At 38.5% G+C, this 20,339-nt stretch overlaps 3 protein-coding genes across 7 annotated transcripts; all 3 read left to right on the top strand.

The window, feature by feature from the left end:
* The first annotated feature begins 2,413 nt into the window (after positions 1-2,413).
* On the top strand, positions 2,414-15,932 carry LOC140015680 (calcium-dependent protein kinase 29-like). 3 transcript variants are annotated; one of them, XM_072068439.1, is made up of 10 exons: positions 8,754-8,872; positions 9,106-9,733; positions 9,905-11,275; positions 13,460-13,603; positions 13,805-13,957; positions 14,242-14,357; positions 14,656-14,823; positions 14,973-15,100; positions 15,326-15,425; positions 15,531-15,932. In XM_072068439.1, exons 3-10 carry the CDS (start codon positions 10,558-10,560, stop codon positions 15,624-15,626), a joined length of 1,623 nt encoding a protein of 540 aa, XP_071924540.1. In that variant the 5' UTR covers positions 8,754-8,872; positions 9,106-9,733; positions 9,905-10,557; the 3' UTR covers positions 15,627-15,932. The 3 variants fall into 3 exon arrangements, 1 of the variants encoding a protein (XP_071924540.1); XR_011822311.1 differs by lacking the exons at positions 13,460-13,603; positions 13,805-13,957; positions 14,242-14,357; ... (2 more) ...; positions 15,326-15,425; positions 15,531-15,932 and adding an exon at positions 2,414-2,536 and having other exon boundaries at positions 6,364-8,872; positions 9,106-9,191; positions 9,417-9,733; positions 9,905-10,240; XR_011822310.1 differs by lacking the exons at positions 13,460-13,603; positions 13,805-13,957; positions 14,242-14,357; ... (2 more) ...; positions 15,326-15,425; positions 15,531-15,932 and adding an exon at positions 2,414-2,536 and having other exon boundaries at positions 6,364-8,872; positions 9,905-10,240.
* LOC140015681 (probable nucleoredoxin 2) lies at positions 2,879-6,117 on the top strand. The gene is made up of 2 exons (XM_072068440.1): positions 2,879-4,843; positions 5,160-6,117. Exons 1-2 carry the CDS (start codon positions 4,343-4,345, stop codon positions 5,793-5,795), a joined length of 1,137 nt encoding a protein of 378 aa, XP_071924541.1. The 5' UTR covers positions 2,879-4,342; the 3' UTR covers positions 5,796-6,117.
* Positions 15,933-16,129: 197 nt separating the features above from the next.
* On the top strand, positions 16,130-20,260 carry LOC140004031 (RNA pseudouridine synthase 2, chloroplastic-like). 3 transcript variants are annotated; one of them, XM_072069793.1, is made up of 8 exons: positions 16,130-16,651; positions 16,785-16,928; positions 17,521-17,781; positions 17,905-18,107; positions 18,298-18,376; positions 18,892-19,067; positions 19,170-19,272; positions 19,371-20,260. In XM_072069793.1, exons 1-8 carry the CDS (start codon positions 16,313-16,315, stop codon positions 19,398-19,400), a joined length of 1,335 nt encoding a protein of 444 aa, XP_071925894.1. In that variant the 5' UTR covers positions 16,130-16,312; the 3' UTR covers positions 19,401-20,260. The 3 variants fall into 3 exon arrangements, with proteins under 3 accessions (XP_071925894.1, XP_071925893.1, XP_071925895.1); XM_072069794.1 differs by having other exon boundaries at positions 16,131-16,651; positions 19,532-20,260; XM_072069792.1 differs by having other exon boundaries at positions 19,170-20,260.
* The last annotated feature ends 79 nt before the right edge of the window (positions 20,261-20,339 follow it).

The raw sequence follows: 20,339 nt of genomic DNA, 5'->3' as shown, positions 1-20,339 counted from the left end.
GTTTGCTTGGATATGACTAAGGTGAAGCATAACTTTAATTAAAGCTAAATTATTTTTACGTCTTTTTGTCCTATCAATTTAACCTTCAGTTTCTTCTGATGAATTTTAATCACATCAATTGAGATGTAATGTTCATTAAACTTGGACTATTTGCTCTTTATTTGAGCACTACGATTGTTGATAAGGGGGTAATAGTTCATGATTTTTTTATAAAGATTTTCCAAGTCAATAAAGGATTTTTTGCATGTTTTTGTTTTGTCCAAACAGCATATATGTCTTGACTGGCTATTTCACATTTTGCCATTATTTTGGAAAACTGTTATTTGTACTCCTGCTATCCTTTTTTATTATATATTTTTCATTTATTAGACTATATGATATAACAAATGGTGGGAGTGCAAACAACATTTTCCTTGCTTTGAGTAAGAAATTTTAAGCACAAGAAATAATTGGAGAGGGAGTGGAAACGTTAGTCAATGGTAATTCACCCTACTATTCTCTCTAGATCATTCATACTTTTATACTTCTACGGCGAGTATATGTAGATATAAACAGACATAGATGGATAGATATTCAGTCACACAGCACATTAACTAGTGACCAAATTATGATATAACCATCAGATAGAACGGAGGTTTGAAAGGTTATTTTCACCTGTGTAGCTATCTTATCTCAGGACACTTATGAGGGCTTGTAAATCAGAAAAAAGACATAGTGAGCAAAAGAAGGAGGAGACAAGATATGAAAAGGAGTAGACAAGATATGAAAGGAAAGACAACCAGAACAAAAGACGCATTCTAAGATAAGGAAAACATGTACTGTATTGACTATGTGCAATTCATCTTCGCTTTAATTGTTCTTTCGAAAACGGAAAAAATATTTGTTAGATCAACTATTTACTTTAGAAAGGGCAAAAATTATTCTTTCGAAAACGGAAAAAAATACCTGCTACTTCAACTATTCACTTTAGAAAAGGCAAAAATCGGAAGGAAGCCTAAGGTAGAGAGGAAAAAGAACCCCACAATAATATCGAACCTAAAATAGACAAGAAAGAGAGGTGGAGACGTGTGATTCAATCGTGTCATCAACTAAAATATCGAAGGAAACATGCGCCAATGATTCAATCATGTCATCAAGGACCTTACGCATAAAGTTCAAAAAATTAGCACTCTTCCCCTCCCCTTTATTTAGTCATGTTCGAAGAGTTCAACTTTTTAAAAATAGTGATTTGATTATGATATTTGTGTTTCTTTTTTTAATTTTATATTCATAAATTCAAATTTTGAATTTGAAGGGTAACATACATATGATTAGAAAGAAAAATTATATTGAAAAGAGAGACTAAAAGGTACTTTGACTTTTCTAATATGATAATTGTTTTGTAACATCCAAAAATAAAAAGTATGACACTTTCAAAGGAACAGAGAGAGTATTTTATTTTCTCCGCTAAAGGAAAGACAGCAAAATCAAATTTTCAGAAGAGGTAAAGGCGATACGAGTTTGTTTGGATATAAAAAATTTTCACATAATATTTCATTTACATCATAAACACATTTTTCAACTCACTTTTTTTTTAATATTTTCAATTATTTTTTTATCTCACGTACATTAGATCACAAAAAATACTACAGTAATTATTTCAAATGACACTACTCTTTCCAAATAAACTTATCCCAACTATCATTTTATGCATCAAATATGTTAATGGATAATATGTTTCACCATTCATTTTTTTCAAGAAATTCGAATCAAACTAATGATAAGATCTTGAACCACTTTATTCATCATTATCAATTGATTTTGAGATAGAACCTCAAATTATTTTATCAAAACGCTACCTGTCAAGTGGAAGCTGAGGCTCTGTTGAATCTATTTCACTTTGAAGTAACACTTTTCTAGAAAACGTGTATTAATACTACAAGAAAAGAAACTCGTTGACTAAAACGAATAGTTTTTTTTTTTTCTGTCAAGAAGTCAATTGACTCTTACGACTCAACAAACCTAATAGTTGACTAAAACGAACAGTCAATTGACTAAAACGAATAGTTGTAGTATGTAGTTTGTGATAAAGTTTGGAGAGTGTGGTGCTACGTGTTGAAAGCTTAATGATGTGGGAGTAGAACTAGTCGTCCAAATGTCCGGTAACTAGTGGGCTAGGTACCACCACAGAGCAGTGGTTTATGGAAGACTTGACTTTTTCACAAGTAGTGGAGTAATATTGATATATTTCCCTATGTAAAATGAAAGAGCGCCGGCGGTGAATCGGGGACTCGGGCAGGGGTGGGGGGGAACGGATACATAGTAGTGGTCGTTGGTTGGACTCTGGTGGGCTGTGTGTGTGTGTGTCTCTGCGGTCCGCAATCAAATACTGCTGTAACAGTTGGCTGGTAGTATGACGCAGGAGGCGGTACGAGTTAGAGTGAGGGACAGCAACAATGCTACTGAGGAAGGGGATCAAGAATTCAAGAACACGAATTTTTTGTCTATCCTAGCGACTGAGGATCGAGACTTTCTGCTATCTGCAACTGGAGCTCAGGTTTCTTCACTCACTCTCTCTCTCTCCCCCTCTCTCTCTCTCTCGCCTTCTACCTTCATTTACTTAAATTAACAGTACCGACGACAGTTCAATTTCAGGTTCTTGAATATATTTTTTTTTTGTTGTGAGCTAGAGTTACTCCAAGTTGGAATCCTAACTTAGAGATTGAAACTGCTTCTAGTAATGACTTCAAAAAATGAACTTGCATCTAGTTTATTGTCTCTCTTTTGCACCATCTCTGGAACGAATTAATATCCTCAGGGTACTACTCAAAATGGGATAGCTACTTATAATAATGATTTTTTTTTTTTTTGGCCCTTCTTCGTTGCTGTGATTTTGAAGTTAAACAAAATTTGAAGTTGAGCTTACTGCTCTGGTCTTGAACAATCTACCAAGTTTTGATATATCAAATCCGGCAGCCTTGAACTCAGCAGCTGTGATGGTGATCCTCCCTGCTCCCCCTCCAAATTCCCAAATACAACATCGATATCTTTTATGCCTTCAGTTTGGACATCAGACTCCAGCATGTGTTTTCTCTGATTTTTAAACATTTCCCATGTTGATCAAACCATTATGAACACAGGCTTGAATTTGTTTTCTATATATATATGTGTGTGTGTGTGTGTGTGTGTGTTTTTGTATTGACTGGCCCAGGATTTTCTTTTCCTTCTGCCTTGTTTTTTAGATTTGCTTAACGCTACTGTATTTTGCTCTATCACTCGGTTGGCTTCCTGTTTTAGCTGCCTGTAAGCTATGAAATCATTATAAGGGGCATATCACAATCACATGGTGCTTATTGAGTACTTTTTCCAATCTAACTTTCACATCTTTTGGTCACTAAACTATTTTCTTAACTAAAACTGTCACTCAACTAATAAATTATAAAATTGTAGCTGCTTTTTAATCGTTTCATCCAAATTTGGTATGAAGGTAGATGGAGAGACGGTCATATGTCATGTGTTCTTTTTCAGGGGCAAACCCGTCATTTAAATTTGAAAATAAAAAAAAAAGAAGAAAAACCTTCTTCTTTGTCGCAGATTACACCACAACCCCCTAGCGACCCAAGTCAAGAAAACGCCTGGCTCGGTATGATGGTCATCGATAGACAAACTCAACTAAGCATTTGGATTTGAGCATTTTTTAGGCATGCTTTACTTCTCCTCCCCTAAACCCCATCTGCAATGGCTTCTCTTCTGACAGCGATACCACCACTCAATAAGCACCCACGTCCCACGTCCCTGTCACCCCTCACGGCTTCAGTACCAACTGAAGATGATTAGGGATGCCAAGCAGAACCCCCGCTAGCCTTTAACCTTCTGACTCATGGCCATTCTTCACTGATGAGACCAAATTTGATTAGTGTTAGAATTTGGGGTTTGGACAAAAGAGGAATCTTTTTCCATGGATTTGGGGTTTTGGTTTATAGATTGATGATTGAAATTTATAATGATGATGCAGTAGGATGTGTGGTAGAGATGGTAGACAGTGGATGTCTGAGTAGCCAGAAAGTCCTTTTTGTGAGAATTAGACTCAGTTTAGGACTTTGCATGTTATCATTTACATTTCTGGACGGTGCATGTTATCTTTTTTTTCTTTTCAATATTTAATTATGATTTTACTTCCTAGGCTTTTCAAAGTGAATGAATATAAAAGAAAAACTGACTCTCATAATAACCTCAGAACTATATGAGATTTATCTCACTAATAGGTTCACCAAATGAACTAAAAACTGGAGTGGATTGATGCAATTAACTGGATTACTTACTAAGCAATGGCTTTGTGATATGTTTCATGTAGTACGTGTTGATGCAGGTTAAAATTTCTGAACTTGAAGGCAAAATTGTTGGTATTTACTTTTCAGCTAATTGGTATCCACCATGTAACAACTTTACCCCTCTTTTGGTGAATGCTTTTGAGGAATTTAAGAGTCAGACTCCCGGTTTTGAGGTAGTTTTTGTGTCATGTGATGAAGACTTGGATGCCTTCAATAACTATCGGGCGTGCATGCCTTGGCTTGCAATCCCATTTTCTGATTTGAATACGAAGAAAAATTTGAATAGCAGGTTTGATGTAGAAGGTATTCCTTCCCTAATTATTCTACAACCTGACAATTACAAAGTCGATGAAGCAATTCATGATGGAGTTGAACTCCTGTACCGCTATGGGAAGCAGGCCTTTCCATTTACTAAAGAGAGGTTGCAGGAACTACAGGAGAGAGAGAGGGAGAAGCATGAAAATCAGACGTTAATGAATCTGTTAACGAGCCAAAATCGAGATTTTCTATTGGGTCACTCAACATCCAAACTGGTAAGTCCTGGATTATACTTTAAGCAGATAATTAAGGATTTGATTTCGTGTTACTCAGGCTAGTCAGTTTGGTTGTTTGGAAAAAAGTATGCATCAATATTTGAACTCATGAGTCAGGGACTAAGAATTCTGGTTCGGTAGTGGTTCAGTCCCCACCGACTCCTTAGACCCAGTTGGGTCTCCCCTTAGATTAGGATAGTGTAGGATACTATAGATAAAAAGTGATGATTGACAAAAGAAAAAAAATTGAAGGTGACAAGTGTATAGTACTTTTCTATCTAGAAACTAAAGCCTATGGACTTGACATGTAATGCAGGTCCCAGTTGCATCCTTGAAGGGTAAGACAGTTGGACTTTATTTCTCAGCGCAATGGTGTTTTCCAGGGGTGAAGTTCACTTCTAGGTTGATATCTATATACCAAAAAATCAAAGAAGTGCTGCTGGAAAAAGGTGGTGAAGACTTCGAAATAGTTTTTGTGTCAACTGACCGTGATGAATTATCTTTTAACTTATTTTTTGGGACCATGCCATGGCTCGCATTGCCTTTTAATGATCCGACCATCAAGAACCTTACTAAACATTTCGATGTTCAATGGATCCCTAGCTTGGTAATTCTAGGCCCTGATGGAAAAACAGTGACCAAGAAGGGAAGGAATCTGGTAAACCTGTACCAAGAAAATGCTTACCCGTTCACTGAAGCTCGAACGGCATTGCTGGAGAATCAAATGGATGAAGAAGCTAAAAGCCTGCCCAAATCCAAGTACCACGTGGGACATCGCCATGAGCTCACGCTAGTGTCTGAAGGCAGCGGAGGAGGACCTTACATTTGCTGTGACTGTGATGAGCAAGGACTTGGATGGGCGTATCAGTGCATGGAGTGTGGCTATGAGGTGCATCCTAAGTGTACGAAGTCGGCGGAGAGACCTCCTGGGAGCGATAGACAACGTTCTTGAATGATTGACCATAATGGGCTAGTTCTGTTAGGTCCTATCGAATCTATATCATTGCTGAGTACTGCGTATGGGCAAGAAAAATGGTTCATATTCATCTGATGTAACAAAGGAATGCATTTATAGGTTGTGGATTGAGTGAGCTATAGTTTAAAGTAAAATCCTATTCGCCAAAAAAAGGATTTTTAGGGGAAAATTCGTCTACCATGTGTGTGGCTTTTACGTTCGTTATTGTATATAAGCAAATTCTAAAAAGAAAACCATAATGGTTATGACCCATGAATGTATTCTATGACCCATAACATTATGTTCTTGTACATTTTCACCCATTCTGTTCCCATGATGGCAAATTCTAATTGTTGAATCAGGTACAAAATGTATTCATGAATGTGAGTCTAGAATTGGATTTATCTGAACCGTTTCAAGCACAATACAAGTAACAATGTACCCTTCTCAATCTCCATATGACAATTGAATGTTACATTAGTGTATCTTCAAAAGAATGTAGGGGTTAGAGATGCAAGTAGTGTTAATGTTAATCAACATAACTGAAAAACAGAAATTTGAACAGAGTCTGAAGATTTGCCGCCAAATCTGGTTGCGAATGATGGTATTGGACTAGGCCGTGTTATAGAAGCTCTGGACGAGCAAGAAGAAGATGAGCAACAAATTAATGACGAGGAATGTTCAAGCTTTGCACCTGTTTAACAACTTCAACCGCAAGATTGCTTACCTGAGCTGTCTCAACTCGGCCACAGGAACCCTCTCCGAAGCAAAACAAGCCCACGCAGGCGCCCTCAAAGCAGGCCTCTCTACCCAACCCCATGTCGCCACCAAGCTACTCGCCTTGTACGCCAGCCACCGATGCTTCACCGAAGCAGATATCCTCCTGTACTCACTTCCTCAACCTGATCTCTTTTCTTTCACAACCCTCATTAATGCTTCTTCCAAATTTAAAAATTTCCATCGCACACTTACTTTGCTTGTTAAGATGCTTTCGGGACGTCTTTTTCCCGATACCCATATCCTACCCAGCACTATCAAGGCCTGCGCTGGATTATCAACCCTTAAAGTGGGTCATCAACTTCATGGCTTTGGTTTAACTACTGGGCTTGCATCAGATTCTCTTGTTGAATCATCTTTGGTTCATATGTACATTAAGTGTAGTGCACTGAACTATGCACATAACGTGTTCAATAGAATGGCTGATCCAGATGTGATATGCGGGAGTGCATTAGCGTCTGGGTATGCGAAGAAAGGAGATGTCAGTAATGCCACTATGGTGTTTGACGAGATGGGAAAATTGGGAATTGAGCCAAATTTGGTATCCTGGAATGGTATGATTGCTGGGTTTAATCAGAGTGGGCATTTCCTGGAGGCGGTATTGATGTTTCAGAGGATGCATTCAGACGGTATTAGGTGTGATGGAGTTAGTGTTTCTAGTGTTCTTGCTGCAGTTGGTGACTTGGAGGATTTCATCATCGGAGTTCAGGTTCATGGTTATGCAATCAGACTTGGACTTAGATCAGATAAGTATGTTGTCAGTTCACTTGTAGATATGTATGGGAAATGTGGATGTGCTCTGGAGACGTTGAGAGTTTTTGAAGAAATGGATAAAAAGGATGTGGGTGCTTGCAATGCGTTGATTTCTAGCCTTTCTCGAAATAATATGGTAGACGACGCATTGAAGACTTTCAGAAAATATAAGGGCCAAGGGATGGAATTGAATGTGGTTTCCTGGACCTCCATGATTGCTTGTTGCTCTCAGCATGGCAAACATCTTGTGGCTTTAGAACTTTTCAGAGAAATGCAGATTGCCGGTGTGAAACCAAATTCTGTAACAATCCCTTGCTTGCTTCCAGCTTGTGCCAGTATTGCTGCATTAGCACATGGGAAAGCAGCACATTGTTTCTCACTTAAGAGGGGTTTTACTGATGATGTTTATGTGTGCAGTGCTCTCATTGACATGTATTCTAGTTGTGGTAGGATCCAAGCAGCTAGACGGTGTTTTGACAGGATGCCTAGGCGTAATTTGGTTTGTTGGAATGCAATGCTTGGTGGTTATGCAATGCATGGGATGATAAAAGAAACTATCAATATCTTTCAGTTGATGCAGAGTAGTCGACAACTACCAGATCTTGTGAGTTTTACGAGTCTTCTCTCTGTATGTAGCCAATGTGGTCTTGTGGAAGTAGGGCAGAATTACTTTAATAGCATGTCTAAAGATTATGGAATTGAAGCTAGGATGGAACATTATGCTTGCATGGTGAGCCTTCTTGGGCGTGCGGGAAAGCTTGAAGAAGCTTATTCTTTGATGAATGAGATGCCATTTGAGCCAGATGCATGTGTTTGGGGTGCTTTATTAAGTTCCTGTCGGGTTCACCATAACATGCAACTGGGAGAAGTTGCTGCAAATAGACTGTTTGCTCTGGAACCAAAGAACCCTGGGAATTATATTCTCCTATCAAATATTTATGCTGCCAGAGGAAAATGGACTGAAATGGATAAAGTCAGGGATATGATGAAGCGTGCAGGATTGAAGAAAAATCCAGGATGTAGCTGGATTGAGGTCAAAAACAGGGTGCATATGCTTTTAGCAGGAGACAAATCACATCCTCAAATGGCGCAGATTTTACAAAAGCTGAATAAGTTGAGCATGGAAATGAAGAAATCGGGTTATCTGCCTGATACTGATTTTGTGTTGCAAGATGTGGAAGAACAGGAGAAGGAGCATATCTTATGTGGCCACAGTGAGAAGTTAGCTGTAGTTTTTGGGATATTGAACACCAGTCCAGGGACTGCTCTAACAGTGATGAAGAACCTCAGAATTTGTGGGGACTGCCATACTGCCATTAAATTCATTTCCCGCATCGAAAGGAGAGAAATTTTAGTCAGAGACACAAACCGATTTCATCACTTCAAAGATGGCGTCTGTTCATGCGGGGACTTGTGGTGATTCAGATTCAGTGCTTATACGAAATTTTGTCATATTGGTGTGGCAGGAAATTACCCTGGAGATCTGGAGCTTGGAGTCGGCGAAACTCACTGCAGAATCCTGAAAATTGAAGCTTTTATCTGTTGTAAGCTTACATTTAGACTTCCACTCAATAAATCCTTGTTGGTTTTCTGTTCACCTTATTCTTTCACCTAAGCATGTTCCTTTTTTAATAAGTGGATGAATAGTTTCTATTTTCTGGAATTGTCATAGCAATTATCCATTGTCCAAATCTTCTATTGAAATTCAGACTTCTACATTAATCTGCTTTCGTCATTAGCTTATTTTTCCTATTGTTGTCATATTTTTCTGTGACAGAGGTTCAAGCTGAAGAGCAAATTATAATCTGAAAAAATGCTGGCTGTCAATAAGAATGTCAAAAGATCTCTTATCTATTACTTCAGGTATCTTCTGCCTCAGAGACTCAGAGAAGCTCCAAGATTCCTGTTTTGAGTATGCAAGTCAAGAAATATGAGGTCATCATTGTTAAATGTAACAAGGATGACACTGTTTATTCTTGTAATAGCCATTGAATCACTGTTGTCAGGTGGAAAGAAATTATTTTAGTGAAATACTCTTCTGTATTAGAGATGCCTGAATAGTATCAAGTAACAAAATGCATACTTCAGGCCGGTGGATTGACTGCTGGACATTTCATACTGATTGGAAGCTTCACAGCTGGAGGGTTTAAGTTTTTCTTTGTACGGTGGAATTCATTGCCTAAGTAGCAGCAGCCTGCAATTTCAACAGGGTACACAGTAGAAATCTGGCACCAGAAAATAATCCAAAAAGGAGGGTATGCTGACATGACTGATGATTATATATATGTTAGGTCTTACGGAAGATCAATTTTAAGAGCTTGCTTTGAAGCTAATGGACCTTTTCGCCACTGAGTATGCATTTATATCTGCAAGCTGATACACTTGGAGAGCATGATGGTAAACAGGTGTGCCTTAGAGTAGCATACAAACTTATCTGGCAATAGTTGGTTTGCTGCATTAAATGACAGGATGCAAAGAATGCATGGAAGAATAAATTCTTCAAGGGATCACGTTTAATTATGCAACTGTTATTCCTTGAAGCTTCCATGTATATATATTTTTTTAAACTTTTGCAGGAGCCATGTGATGCTGTTCGTGGAAATATGGTATACTGATGGGTAATCGGGCCTCCTTGGTTGTTGGAATTTTTGCAGCAATTACACAGATGAGGCCTATTACATGCAAATGCCAATTGACTTTGCTTGGTCCACGCCACTTTGGAAAGTTGAGGCGTCTTTTAATAAGTTAGCCCAAAGAAAACAGGGCAGAAGTGGGTGCGTCTGATATGAAAAGGGCAAAGTTACTTGTATCGTATAATCTGGTTTTGTTTCATTGAGAGTGCAATTTCACTTGGATTAGCCTGTTGCTATGTAAATATATTTACACTGTTGAGGCTCCTTTTTCTTTGGTTATTTTTACTTTTTTTTTTTTTTTTTGTGTATGAAGACAGACAGAGAGACCGGATCGCTTCTTCTCCTGACTTTCCCTCCATGTGTACTAATACCATTCGTATGCGAGCAAGAGTGTAACTGGATACCAAGTACATACCAAACCGCCAAAGCAAAGTTAAGCAAAGCACCTCACGAAAAAGTGGTAATCCTGTTAACGAACTCCAACCCCAAACTGCAAAACCATCCCATTGTACTCTTGAAACATTCCACCCCCAGCCTCTCAACATCAACTTTTCCTTCGGCCTTCAATACTCTGTCTCGCTCCTCCTCTGAAAGAAATGGGTACGTGTTTGTCAAGATTGTGTTGTCCAAGCTCAGTTGACATCCCAATATCCTCCCCTCCAGACTCTACTCCTCACCAATATCGCCCCATTCCAATAATAGCCCAAGAAGAACCTGTTCAGCCACCACCACCACCACCCTTTCCAAAACCACTCCCTTCATACAAGCCGCCTAGCACACATTCTGCACCATCTTCTTCCCAGATTGGACCAATACTAGGGAAGCCTTGTGTTGACATAAATGCCTTTTACGATCTCGATAAAGAACTCGGAAGGGGTCAGTTTGGAATCACATACCTTTGCACTGAGAAAGCAACTGGCTTGAAATATGCATGCAAGTCCATCTCAAGAACAAAGCTTGCGACTCCGAAAGATATAGAAGATGTTAGGAGGGAAATTTCCATAATGCAGCATCTGAGCGGACAACCTAATATCGTGGAGTTCAAGGGAGCCTATGAGGACAGGAGGAATCTGCATTTGGTGATGGAGTTATGCTTAGGTGGAGAGCTTTTCGACCGCCTTGCTGCCAAAGGAAGTTACTCTGAGAAAGAAGCTGCTAGGATTGGTCGGCAGATTGTGAATGTGGTTCATGCTTGTCATTTCATGGGGGTGATTCATAGAGACCTCAAGCCTGAGAACTTCTTGCTGGTCAATCGGGATGACGATTCTCCTTTAAAAGCAACAGATTTTGGGCTCTCTGTCTTTATCGAGGAAGGTAAAGTTTTTTTTACTTCTTTTGCAAGTTAGCTTCAATTACGCTTCTTTTCCTCTGTTTGATTTTGATTGCTTTCTCGGCAATTGAAGCTAATTCAGAAGTAACTATGTGCTGCTAATAATAATCTTGTCAAGGCTGATTAGTCTTCAAAATCGGGGAAATTGGGGCATCACTAGACATAGTTCGTAATGGAATATGGTACTGGCGGAGTTACACTCTTATTAAGGTTGTGTTTGAATTGCATTTTCCGTGATTTTTCATGGAAAAATTACTGTAGCGATTTGATGTATGTGAGGGAAAAATGTAATAGGGAAATGTGATCACGAAGAATGATGTAATTTTTTGACGGAAACCGGCAATCCAAACAAGGCCTAAGAGTTCCTTTCACGGGGTGTCCGTCATCGTTTAGTCGGCCATCTTCTATACGGTTTTGCTCACACCCAATGGGAAAATGAGGAAGTTTCAGCACTTAATCAGTTCAAGATTGTGACAGAAAAAAAAACTTGCAGACTTTTGCACTGATCGTGACCTATAAAGGTGTAGATTTCACAGATTTTTGGATCCTATCAATTAGAGCATGTGGATGTGGATCAGTGGATGCCACTTTTAGTCTGCGTCAACTGGTCAAGTTGACCTGGTCAATAATGATAGTGACAAAGTCAACCAAGTGTTTCGTACGCTTTCCTTGTTCCCTCGAAATCAAAAGCAAATGTGAAAATGCTGTTATAACTCTTTGGAAAATGTTTGTTATTTGCACTTCGATTTTCGACTTTCGTGCTTCCACTATTACTTTAATCGTATCATTTTTATTTATTAGATTATATGATAAAATAAATGATAAAAGTGTAAATAACAAATAATGGAATATAAATAACATTTTTCTAATTCTTTTTTAAAGCGTAAGATAGTACTTCTTAATTATCTGTTTATATCATAAAGTGGTGGATCGGTGGTGATTCGAATGATCCAACACTCCAAGCCGATCGCAAAATTAAATTAAAACATTTTTCTTCGATTTTGTTTAATGCAGAAGAATTTCAACTCTATTACGAATTAGTAGTTTGACACAAGTTCACAAATAGAAGGTGGTTTTGGTAAACTTAAGCTTTGGAATCACGAACTCTCCAAATGGTTGAGACAAGATGTGTCGTATCCATGTTCATTTCAATCTTTAATCTTTTATATGCAGTGTTCTCTCTTTCAGGATGCATCTTTTGTATGCACATACTTAAAGTCTTGAACCCGTATAGATTGGTCGTGACTAAATTTGTCTTTGTATTGCTTATTTGCATTGCCGAAGTAGTGTCCCTTATTCTTTCTTGGAACAATGTTGTATAAGTTAGAAAGTTGCGAGTTATATACCACAGATGTCTGTATCTACAAGTTAGAGGACCTTCAAATGGAAACGCATTTGAGACATCCTAGTTATGGATCATAGGCTCTATCATTTTGCATGTATGGGTTGATTTTAAAGCACCATATGAGCCAGATAGCGGCCTTCAAATATATAATTCATTGAGTGTTTTGAGAAAGTTTCGAACAAGAACCATTAAAGTTTAATGGAAATGGTAGTTTCGATTCTTGGGAAATATTTGGTGGAGTTCAAAGTGATAATTCCCACACATTAAAGCTTATTCCTAGGTAGCCAGTGTGTTAAACTTGGATGGGAGATTAAGTCAATGTCTTGATCAGTTTCTGGTTCATTCAGTCTGACTCGAATTTTAGAGATGTTGTCCAAGTGCAAATGACAAAATCAAGACTGAACAGACCATCCGGATATTCTGTTTGTGGTCTGTCTTGTTGCAGTGCTTAGATATCATTGTTTTGTTGGTCAGTATTCTTTCTCACTGAAATTGGAAATCCAGACTGACAAATTATAGAGCAGCATTGAACTCCAATTTATGCTGGATTAAAAATACCTACACATTTTGCTTATTGGTATCCTTCCTTCTTTTTGAGGAAGGGAAGGGTTAAGAATTTTGTGAAGTCTATGTATTTGCTTTATTTTAATTTGTGATTTGTTTGTTTCCATTTTCTTGATTGGAACTTTTGTTGGGAGAGTGTGAATTCAGAACTTTATCAAGTGCAAGGCAGGCAGCAGATCCGTGTCTGGCTCTTTGCGAAAATTTCTGCTAAAAGTTTTGCACCACGCAACTGTTAACTTCATTCTTAAATGATCTTCAGGAAAAGTGTACAGGGACATTGTTGGTAGTGCATATTACGTGGCCCCGGAGATACTGAAACGAAACTATGGGAAGGAGGCAGACGTCTGGAGTGCTGGAGTCATATTGTACATTATTTTAAGTGGATTTCCTCCTTTCTCAGCTGGTAAGTGAAACTCAAGCAGGTAGAAGAGACCAAAGTTGCTATCTTTCTTTCATTCCAGTTTTTCCTACAAGAGAATGTCGACTTATTTCGTCTCATTCTCTTACGCTGCAATGAAGAATGAATTGAATTCTAGCACCTGGAATTAATTTTTGCTTTTAGCCTTTAAGTTGCTATACTGAGTGATATTGACTTGTGCTTCAGAGAACGACAAAGGCATTTTTAATGAAATCCTAGTGGGGCGCCTTGATTTCCAAAGCTCTCCCTGGCCTTCAATATCGTCTGGTGCAAAGGATCTTGTTAGGAAAATGTTAACAATGGATCCTCGGAAAAGGATCACCGCTGCCGGAGCCCTTGGTAAATAGTAAAAACTTTTGACCTTCAATATTATTATTTTCTGTCCTTCTCAAGTCATTTGGCTCTGAGTGTTTACCTGTTGCTGTACAGAAACTTTTATATATTGTACAGAGAGTAAATAGCATATGGAGTATAACACTCCATGTAGTGGTTAACAGTGTCTATATTGCGCAGACTATCCGATTCTTGGAAAGAAAATAGTATATAATGTTTCCATCCTCCAAATAATTGCATAGCTATAATTCCGATCATCATCTAAATTTGGCTAAACATATATGAACCAGAACATCCATGGCTCAAGGAAGGTGGTGAAGCATCAGATACGCCTATTGACAGTGTTGTGCAAATAAGGATGAAGCAATTTAGAGCAATGAACAAGCTGAAAAAGCTGGCTTTAAAGGTAATGAATCGATATGTAAATTTCTTTAGGGTGAATGCTTGTTATACAGATCTGCAATTTCTGTTTAATTGTATGCAACCGAGTGAGTTAATCTTAATCCCTGAAACAGCAAGATGCTTGTTATATGATTTAAACCATGTTGAACTAAATATTTTGTGTCCTGCTGGACAGCGCGGTTTCCATAATGAACTAGTGAATATATTTGACAGTCATTCATAAGAGTACTTTCCCTTCTACAGTTGCTTTATGATTCCTCTTTCTAGAGTTATTGATAGCTGAAACATGAAATTACTGGAAGGTTATTGCAGAAAACCTTTCAGAAGAAGAAATCAAGGGGTTGAGACAAATGTTCAACAACATGGACACGGATAGAAGTGGTACCATTACTTATGAAGAGCTCAAAACTGGGTTATCTAGGTTGGGATCCAAGCTTTCAGAAGAAGAAATACAAGAATTGATGGAAGCTGTAAGCAACCCGCGACTATAGAGGTTCCTTGTGTTAACTCACACATGGGAACCAAAGACTAATTTGCCATTTACTAAAATAAATAAATATGAATGTTGACTTGAACTCCCAAGTGAATCTTTCACTAAACAATAAATTCTTTGTTCCAGGCTGATGTTGACAAGAACGGGACGATAGACTACATTGAGTTCATTACTGCTACCATGCATCGTCATAGACTGGAGAAAGACGACCATCTGTTCAAGGCTTTTCAGCACTTCGACAAGGACGGTAGTGGGTATGCATCTTAATTTTCCCTTGATTTGTTCAATGCATTAGAAATTATATCTATCCAGGAGGACAAATATTTTAGTTGAGGAGATTCCCTGCCTATTTTCGTTCTCGTCATCATCGTGTTTCTTGGCATTCCTGAATTTGAGCTTTCTTAAACCTTTGCGTTTGGTAAATGGAGAAGGGCATATTAGCACAAGTTTGTTGGTGATCTTGTTTCGGATTTCACCAGATTTATCACAAGGGATGAACTCAGACATGCTATGACCGAGTACGGAATGGGAGATGAAGCAACTATTGATGAAATCATTAATGATGTAGATATTGATAAAGTAAGTAGAAATATTGTCAAAACTTTTCCGAGTTCCAACTGAATTCTGACCAAGTCATCAGTGATGACTTCGATAATTTTGTTATGATGATATCTAATCATGCAGGACGGAAGAATTAACTACGAGGAGTTCGTAACCATGATGAGAAAGGGAACTACAGATGATAAACAAGAAATCAGCTTACTGCCTTCTCAGGAATAAGGAAGTCTTTCGTTCTTTCATCTCCAGCAAGCTAAGCAGCTTATCCTGAGTCCTACATGCGGCCGATTCATATGTTTTCTCTCTCTCTCTCTCTCGATGTGAATACGTGAATCTTTTTGTCTGGAGTGCATTGTGAAAGATAAACATGATTTCGTAGTTTTCTTGAGAATAAATTTGCTGATATCAGTTCGATCGTAACTTCGAAACTATATCACCACTGTTAATACCTCAGGTAGTGGTTTCGAATCGCATTACAGAAGTCCAAACTAAACCAATAACACTTTTACCACATGAGTGGAAGTTTTATTCGTCGTGCAAAACTGTCCAAATGAGTGTATTGATATTTTTCAGGCTTTAATTAGAGGCCTTCCTTCAGGTATTAATGTTCTGATAAATAAATTAAAACGAAAAAATACGGTCCAATCACAAGGGGCTAATTAAAGGTTTTAACTGCCCAAACACGAGAGCAAATTGTGCCTCCAAAACTGAGTGCTCAGCAGTTCTTACTCCACTTTATTATTTATAAAATTGGAATTATTGAATGGTATGGAATATATTGGGATATTTAAAAGCGTGGACCGTTTCAATACGAAAAAAATGACGCCTTTAAGTACCCATGGCAATTTCCACTTCCTGGCTCCAGCTCTTTTAGCTCCCGTCTTCTCCAGAGCTGCCCTCCTCGAGAAATGGGGTCCTTGTCACTCAGTACCATCTCTTGGAGCTCACTTCCCTCCACCAAAGCCTTGAAAAATATTATCCCTAAACCCCTGTCGGTAATTTCGCTTTCAAGACTCGTCAATGTCAAGGCTTGTACCACTTCTGCCGGGGGAAACCCACAACCCATTTCTGACCGGCGAACTATCAATTTCTCCGGTGTCAAACTCCAAGAAACCGTTGATGTCAAGTCGGAAAAGCTGAGGCTGGATTCTTGGGTTTCTTCACGCATTCATGGCATCAGCAGAGCCAGAGTTCAGTCCAGCATTCGCTCCGGTCTCGTCTCCGTTAACGGCCGCATCATTAATAAGGTTACTTTTTAAAAAAAAAAAAAAAATTTGGGTTTAATCTAATTTTGAGAAAAAATTTTGGAGACCCTTGAGAAAAGCTGTTAACTTTTGATTGAAATGGTGGTTGGATCGTAAATTGATCAATGGTATGCAGGTTTCTCATATGGTGAGAGGCGGGGATAAGGTTAATTGCACAATATCGGAGCTGCAGCAGCTAAGGGCTGAGCCAGAAGATATACCACTGGATATAGTTTATGAAGATGATCACTTACTTGTGGTCAACAAGCCTGCTCATATGGTGAGGTTTCGGTCCCTTTTTATTTTTTGTGAGACGAGTTCTTATCTGAGTAAGAGGTTCATATAATTGTCTCATTTTTTGCAATTCATAAATCATATCAGTGCTGGATATTTTGTTAGTTTGTTTTTGGGTGGACGTTTGTTAATGGTCTGATGTTGTTTGTTGTCCTTTGTGTAAATGTAGCAACCGTGCTGTGACATGCCTATTGTCATGCTATTTCTTTTAAGTGATAATCTGATAATTTGTCCGACTAGAATTTCACTTTTAGGCCTTTCAGCAGCTCTGATGCTAACTTCCATTATTGTTGCACTTCTTTTTGCTCATTTATTGAAAGAAATTACTTCAACCCATTGAACTTTCTGACTTTCTGTATTTTTCTTCTGAATTGAGAAAGAATGCCTTTCCAGGTTTTGGATTTGGGTAAGAGATTCACAGGAAGGAAGTGAACCACTTTTAACATTTTGGGTTTTTACTAGATTATTCACCATATGCCCTTGTGATGCTATGCATGATACTAAATGAAATCATGTTTCTTTCTACTTGTCAATGGTTTTGGCTGATCTGCATTATAATATATTGCTTAATTATACAGGTGGTTCATCCGGCACCTGGGAATACTTCTGGAACGCTTGTGAATGGCATTCTTCATCATTGTAGTCTTCCTATGCTTTCACTTGCAAGTGAGGAAGTACATTCTGAGGCAGAGGATGCTTCTGATGATGAGTTTATTGCCTTTCCTAGAGCACTAAAAGATAATGGAGGTGCCTCTTCCGGTAAATCTGAGGCATCTATTCGCCCAGGAATTGTGCATAGATTAGACAAAGGAACTAGTGGGTTACTTGTTGTTGCAAAGGTGATTCCTGCTAAAAGTGTTAAGAAGCATTAAATCAAGGCTAAATCATCACAATTTTGCTTATTATTTTTGTATTACGCCATTTCTTCTGTTTCTAATGTTAATTACTTTTGCAATTTGCAGGATGAACATTCTCATTCACATCTGGCAGAACAATTTAAGAACCGTACAATAAAAAGAGTCTATGTGAGTCTTACTTGTGGAGTTCCATCACCAATATCAGGACGTGTTGACGTTCCTGTTGGCCGTGATTCAAATAATCGAATTCGTATGGCTGTTTTCGATGGATCTACTCATAGTCAAAAGACTCGCAATGCTGCTAGTAGGTGATATGAGGTCTTCACTGACTTTTTCTGTGTTTTGGCTGTGAATGATACTTTCTAATCCTTCCTTGTGGGAAAAGACAAGCACCCAAAAAAAAAAAAAAGGAGTCTGTTTGATTTACTGTCATTTTCTTGCCGGCACAAGTTACCTTTTTACTCAAAAGCTGTGCTTATTAAATTTAATGTTTACCAGGTATAGAGTAATTGAAGTGCTTGCTGGTGGTGGTTCTGCTTTGGTTGAATGGAAACTAGAAACCGGGCGCACTCATCAGGTAAGTTGATCTTCTTGAGGCCAGAGCCAAATAGTTGTATTTTTGTTGGACTGCATTGCATTTATCAAGTGAAAAGTCTTAGTGAACCATCATCTCTCGAAATATGTATACTTCAGACCTTTATCTGTGCCTTTTTGACATATCTTTTTGAGCTAAAAGTTGCATCGTATTTCTGGAAATTAATTTTGTGCTCTAGAGGTTTCAAATATTTGAACTGATTATTTCTCCAAACAGCATGTTGGTGAAATTGAGAAATCTAAGCCTTATAATAAGGGGAGTTTCCTAAGTGGACAAATCAAAGGCATAGGTTAAAAGATTGAAATGCTTATGGTGGAAGAAAACCTGTATGAAGAAAATATTCAACTCTAATTTAAGGCTAGTAATATGAAACGAGACTACTACGGGATATAAAGAATTCCTTTTGAGAGCTTCTGCACAAGCTTTTATAAATTTTTCTGTGTCTTTCGCATTGAGGATATAAAGACTTCTTTTGAGAGCTTGTGCACAAATCATAGATAAGGGTGCATGCAAAGTATATGGGAGTTCCTCTGTTGGGAGATGAGCTTTATGGTGGAACCAAGGGAATGGCCCTCTCATTGCTTCAGCCTAGGACCCCATCCAGCTTTCGTGAGAATCTTCAGCAGTTGATTTGTAAACTAGAAAGACCTTGTCTTCATGCTTTATCTCTGGGGTAATAATTACTACTGGTACATTCAACTTGCAGTTTATTGGTATTATAGTGGATGGATATTTATTATTTTATCCTCTCTTTTTTTTCCTATTTCTTTTGTAGATTTACACACCCATACACTCTAGAGAACATGCATTTTTCTCAGATGCCACCTGCAGATTTTGCTGAAATATTAACCCAGCTTCGTGACATTAGGGCAGAGAAGGTAAGACATGCAATAAAGTATGATAGGTGTCTTGAATAGATAGCAAATGTTGATATGTTGGCTTTTAATGCCTGATTGCAACTTGACTCCTGTACAAGGATAAGTGCCATTTTAGTAGAACATCGTGATGCTGCATATGTAGAGCCTGCCAGCCTGGCGTCTCAGTACTGTTGCTCAGCAAACCTCAGTTAGGAACTGCTACTTTGTGGTTCATCTGATTTTCTTTGTATTTGATTAGCTACATTGAATTGATCGCCAGGTTAGCAAGCAGGTCCACCGCTAAGAAGACACGATTGTAATGGCTCATTAAGTTCATGTTGATAGCAAAGCATCAAAGAGGAGTCGGGGAAACCATTCTCTTGGCTTTATTTGCTTCCTCAAGGTCGTGTACCGTCTTGCCATCGCTGGCTTCTTCTTCATGAATCCACCGGTCCTTTGAACGGGTTCAGGGTACCGGAAACCAGACTTTTTCTATGCTGATGGAAGCATGGACTTGTGGTTGTAGAGGCATGAGGTCTTGAATTGGGCCTTCCCTACTCCCTGGACGACTTTGCTGATGCTGATGGGAGCATCTTTCTCATGCTCATCTCTATCGATTCGAGCTATGCGTCTGAATTGAAATTCTTTGAAGAGTAACAGCGTGATATTTGAAGCCTGTAGAGTAGCATGATGGTCTCTGTCCATTCGAGCCTTGTGTCTGAATTGGTACCTCGATTATAAGACCTGTGTAGATAGTAGCGCTAATACCATATTCGAACCCTGCATGGGTGAATATTTGAAGGGTACCCATCTCATCATCTCTTTGATGCAGATGCAGTCGACCGTCGATCACCACCTGTTCGGCGGCATGGTGGAGAAATAAACTTGTAATTCCAATTCGGACATTCAGCATGCCTTTATTGTAATCACCAACGAACAAGACCAACTGAAAGGGATTTTATTAACTTTTTCAGGAGTTGAAGTTCTGTACTTTTAGGTCCCCATAAAATCTAGTAGCAAGCGAATAATAAATTTTTTTTTTTTTGGCTGATATGTGCTTAGTTTAAGACCGCTGAACATTTTTATCA

Source organism: Coffea arabica, chromosome 10c, assembly GCF_036785885.1.
Source record: "Coffea arabica cultivar ET-39 chromosome 10c, Coffea Arabica ET-39 HiFi, whole genome shotgun sequence".
NCBI classification, from domain to species: Eukaryota; Viridiplantae; Streptophyta; class Magnoliopsida; order Gentianales; family Rubiaceae; genus Coffea; species Coffea arabica.
The sequence above is the reverse complement of the archived record's forward strand: the minus strand, read 5'-3'. Positions and strand labels throughout refer to the sequence as shown.

Bases quoted from the DNA above. Each gene is read 5' to 3' on its own strand.
- LOC140015681 (XM_072068440.1), top strand. From the start codon at position 4,343: ATGCAGGTTAAAATTTCTGAACTTGAAGGCAAAATTGTTGGTATTTAC. The intron at 4,844-5,159 runs GTAAGTCCTGGA...CATGTAATGCAG, and splicing joins GTCACTCAACATCCAAACTG to GTCCCAGTTGCATCCTTGAA.
- LOC140015680 (XM_072068439.1), top strand. From the start codon at position 10,558: ATGGGTACGTGTTTGTCAAGATTGTGTTGTCCAAGCTCAGTTGACATC. The intron at 15,101-15,325 runs GTATGCATCTTA...GGATTTCACCAG, and splicing joins TTCGACAAGGACGGTAGTGG to ATTTATCACAAGGGATGAAC. The intron at 15,426-15,530 runs GTAAGTAGAAAT...CTAATCATGCAG, and splicing joins ATGATGTAGATATTGATAAA to GACGGAAGAATTAACTACGA.
- LOC140004031 (XM_072069792.1), top strand. From the start codon at position 16,313: ATGGGGTCCTTGTCACTCAGTACCATCTCTTGGAGCTCACTTCCCTCC. The intron at 16,652-16,784 runs GTTACTTTTTAA...AATGGTATGCAG, and splicing joins ACGGCCGCATCATTAATAAG to GTTTCTCATATGGTGAGAGG. The intron at 18,108-18,297 runs GTGATATGAGGT...AATGTTTACCAG, and splicing joins ACTCGCAATGCTGCTAGTAG to GTATAGAGTAATTGAAGTGC.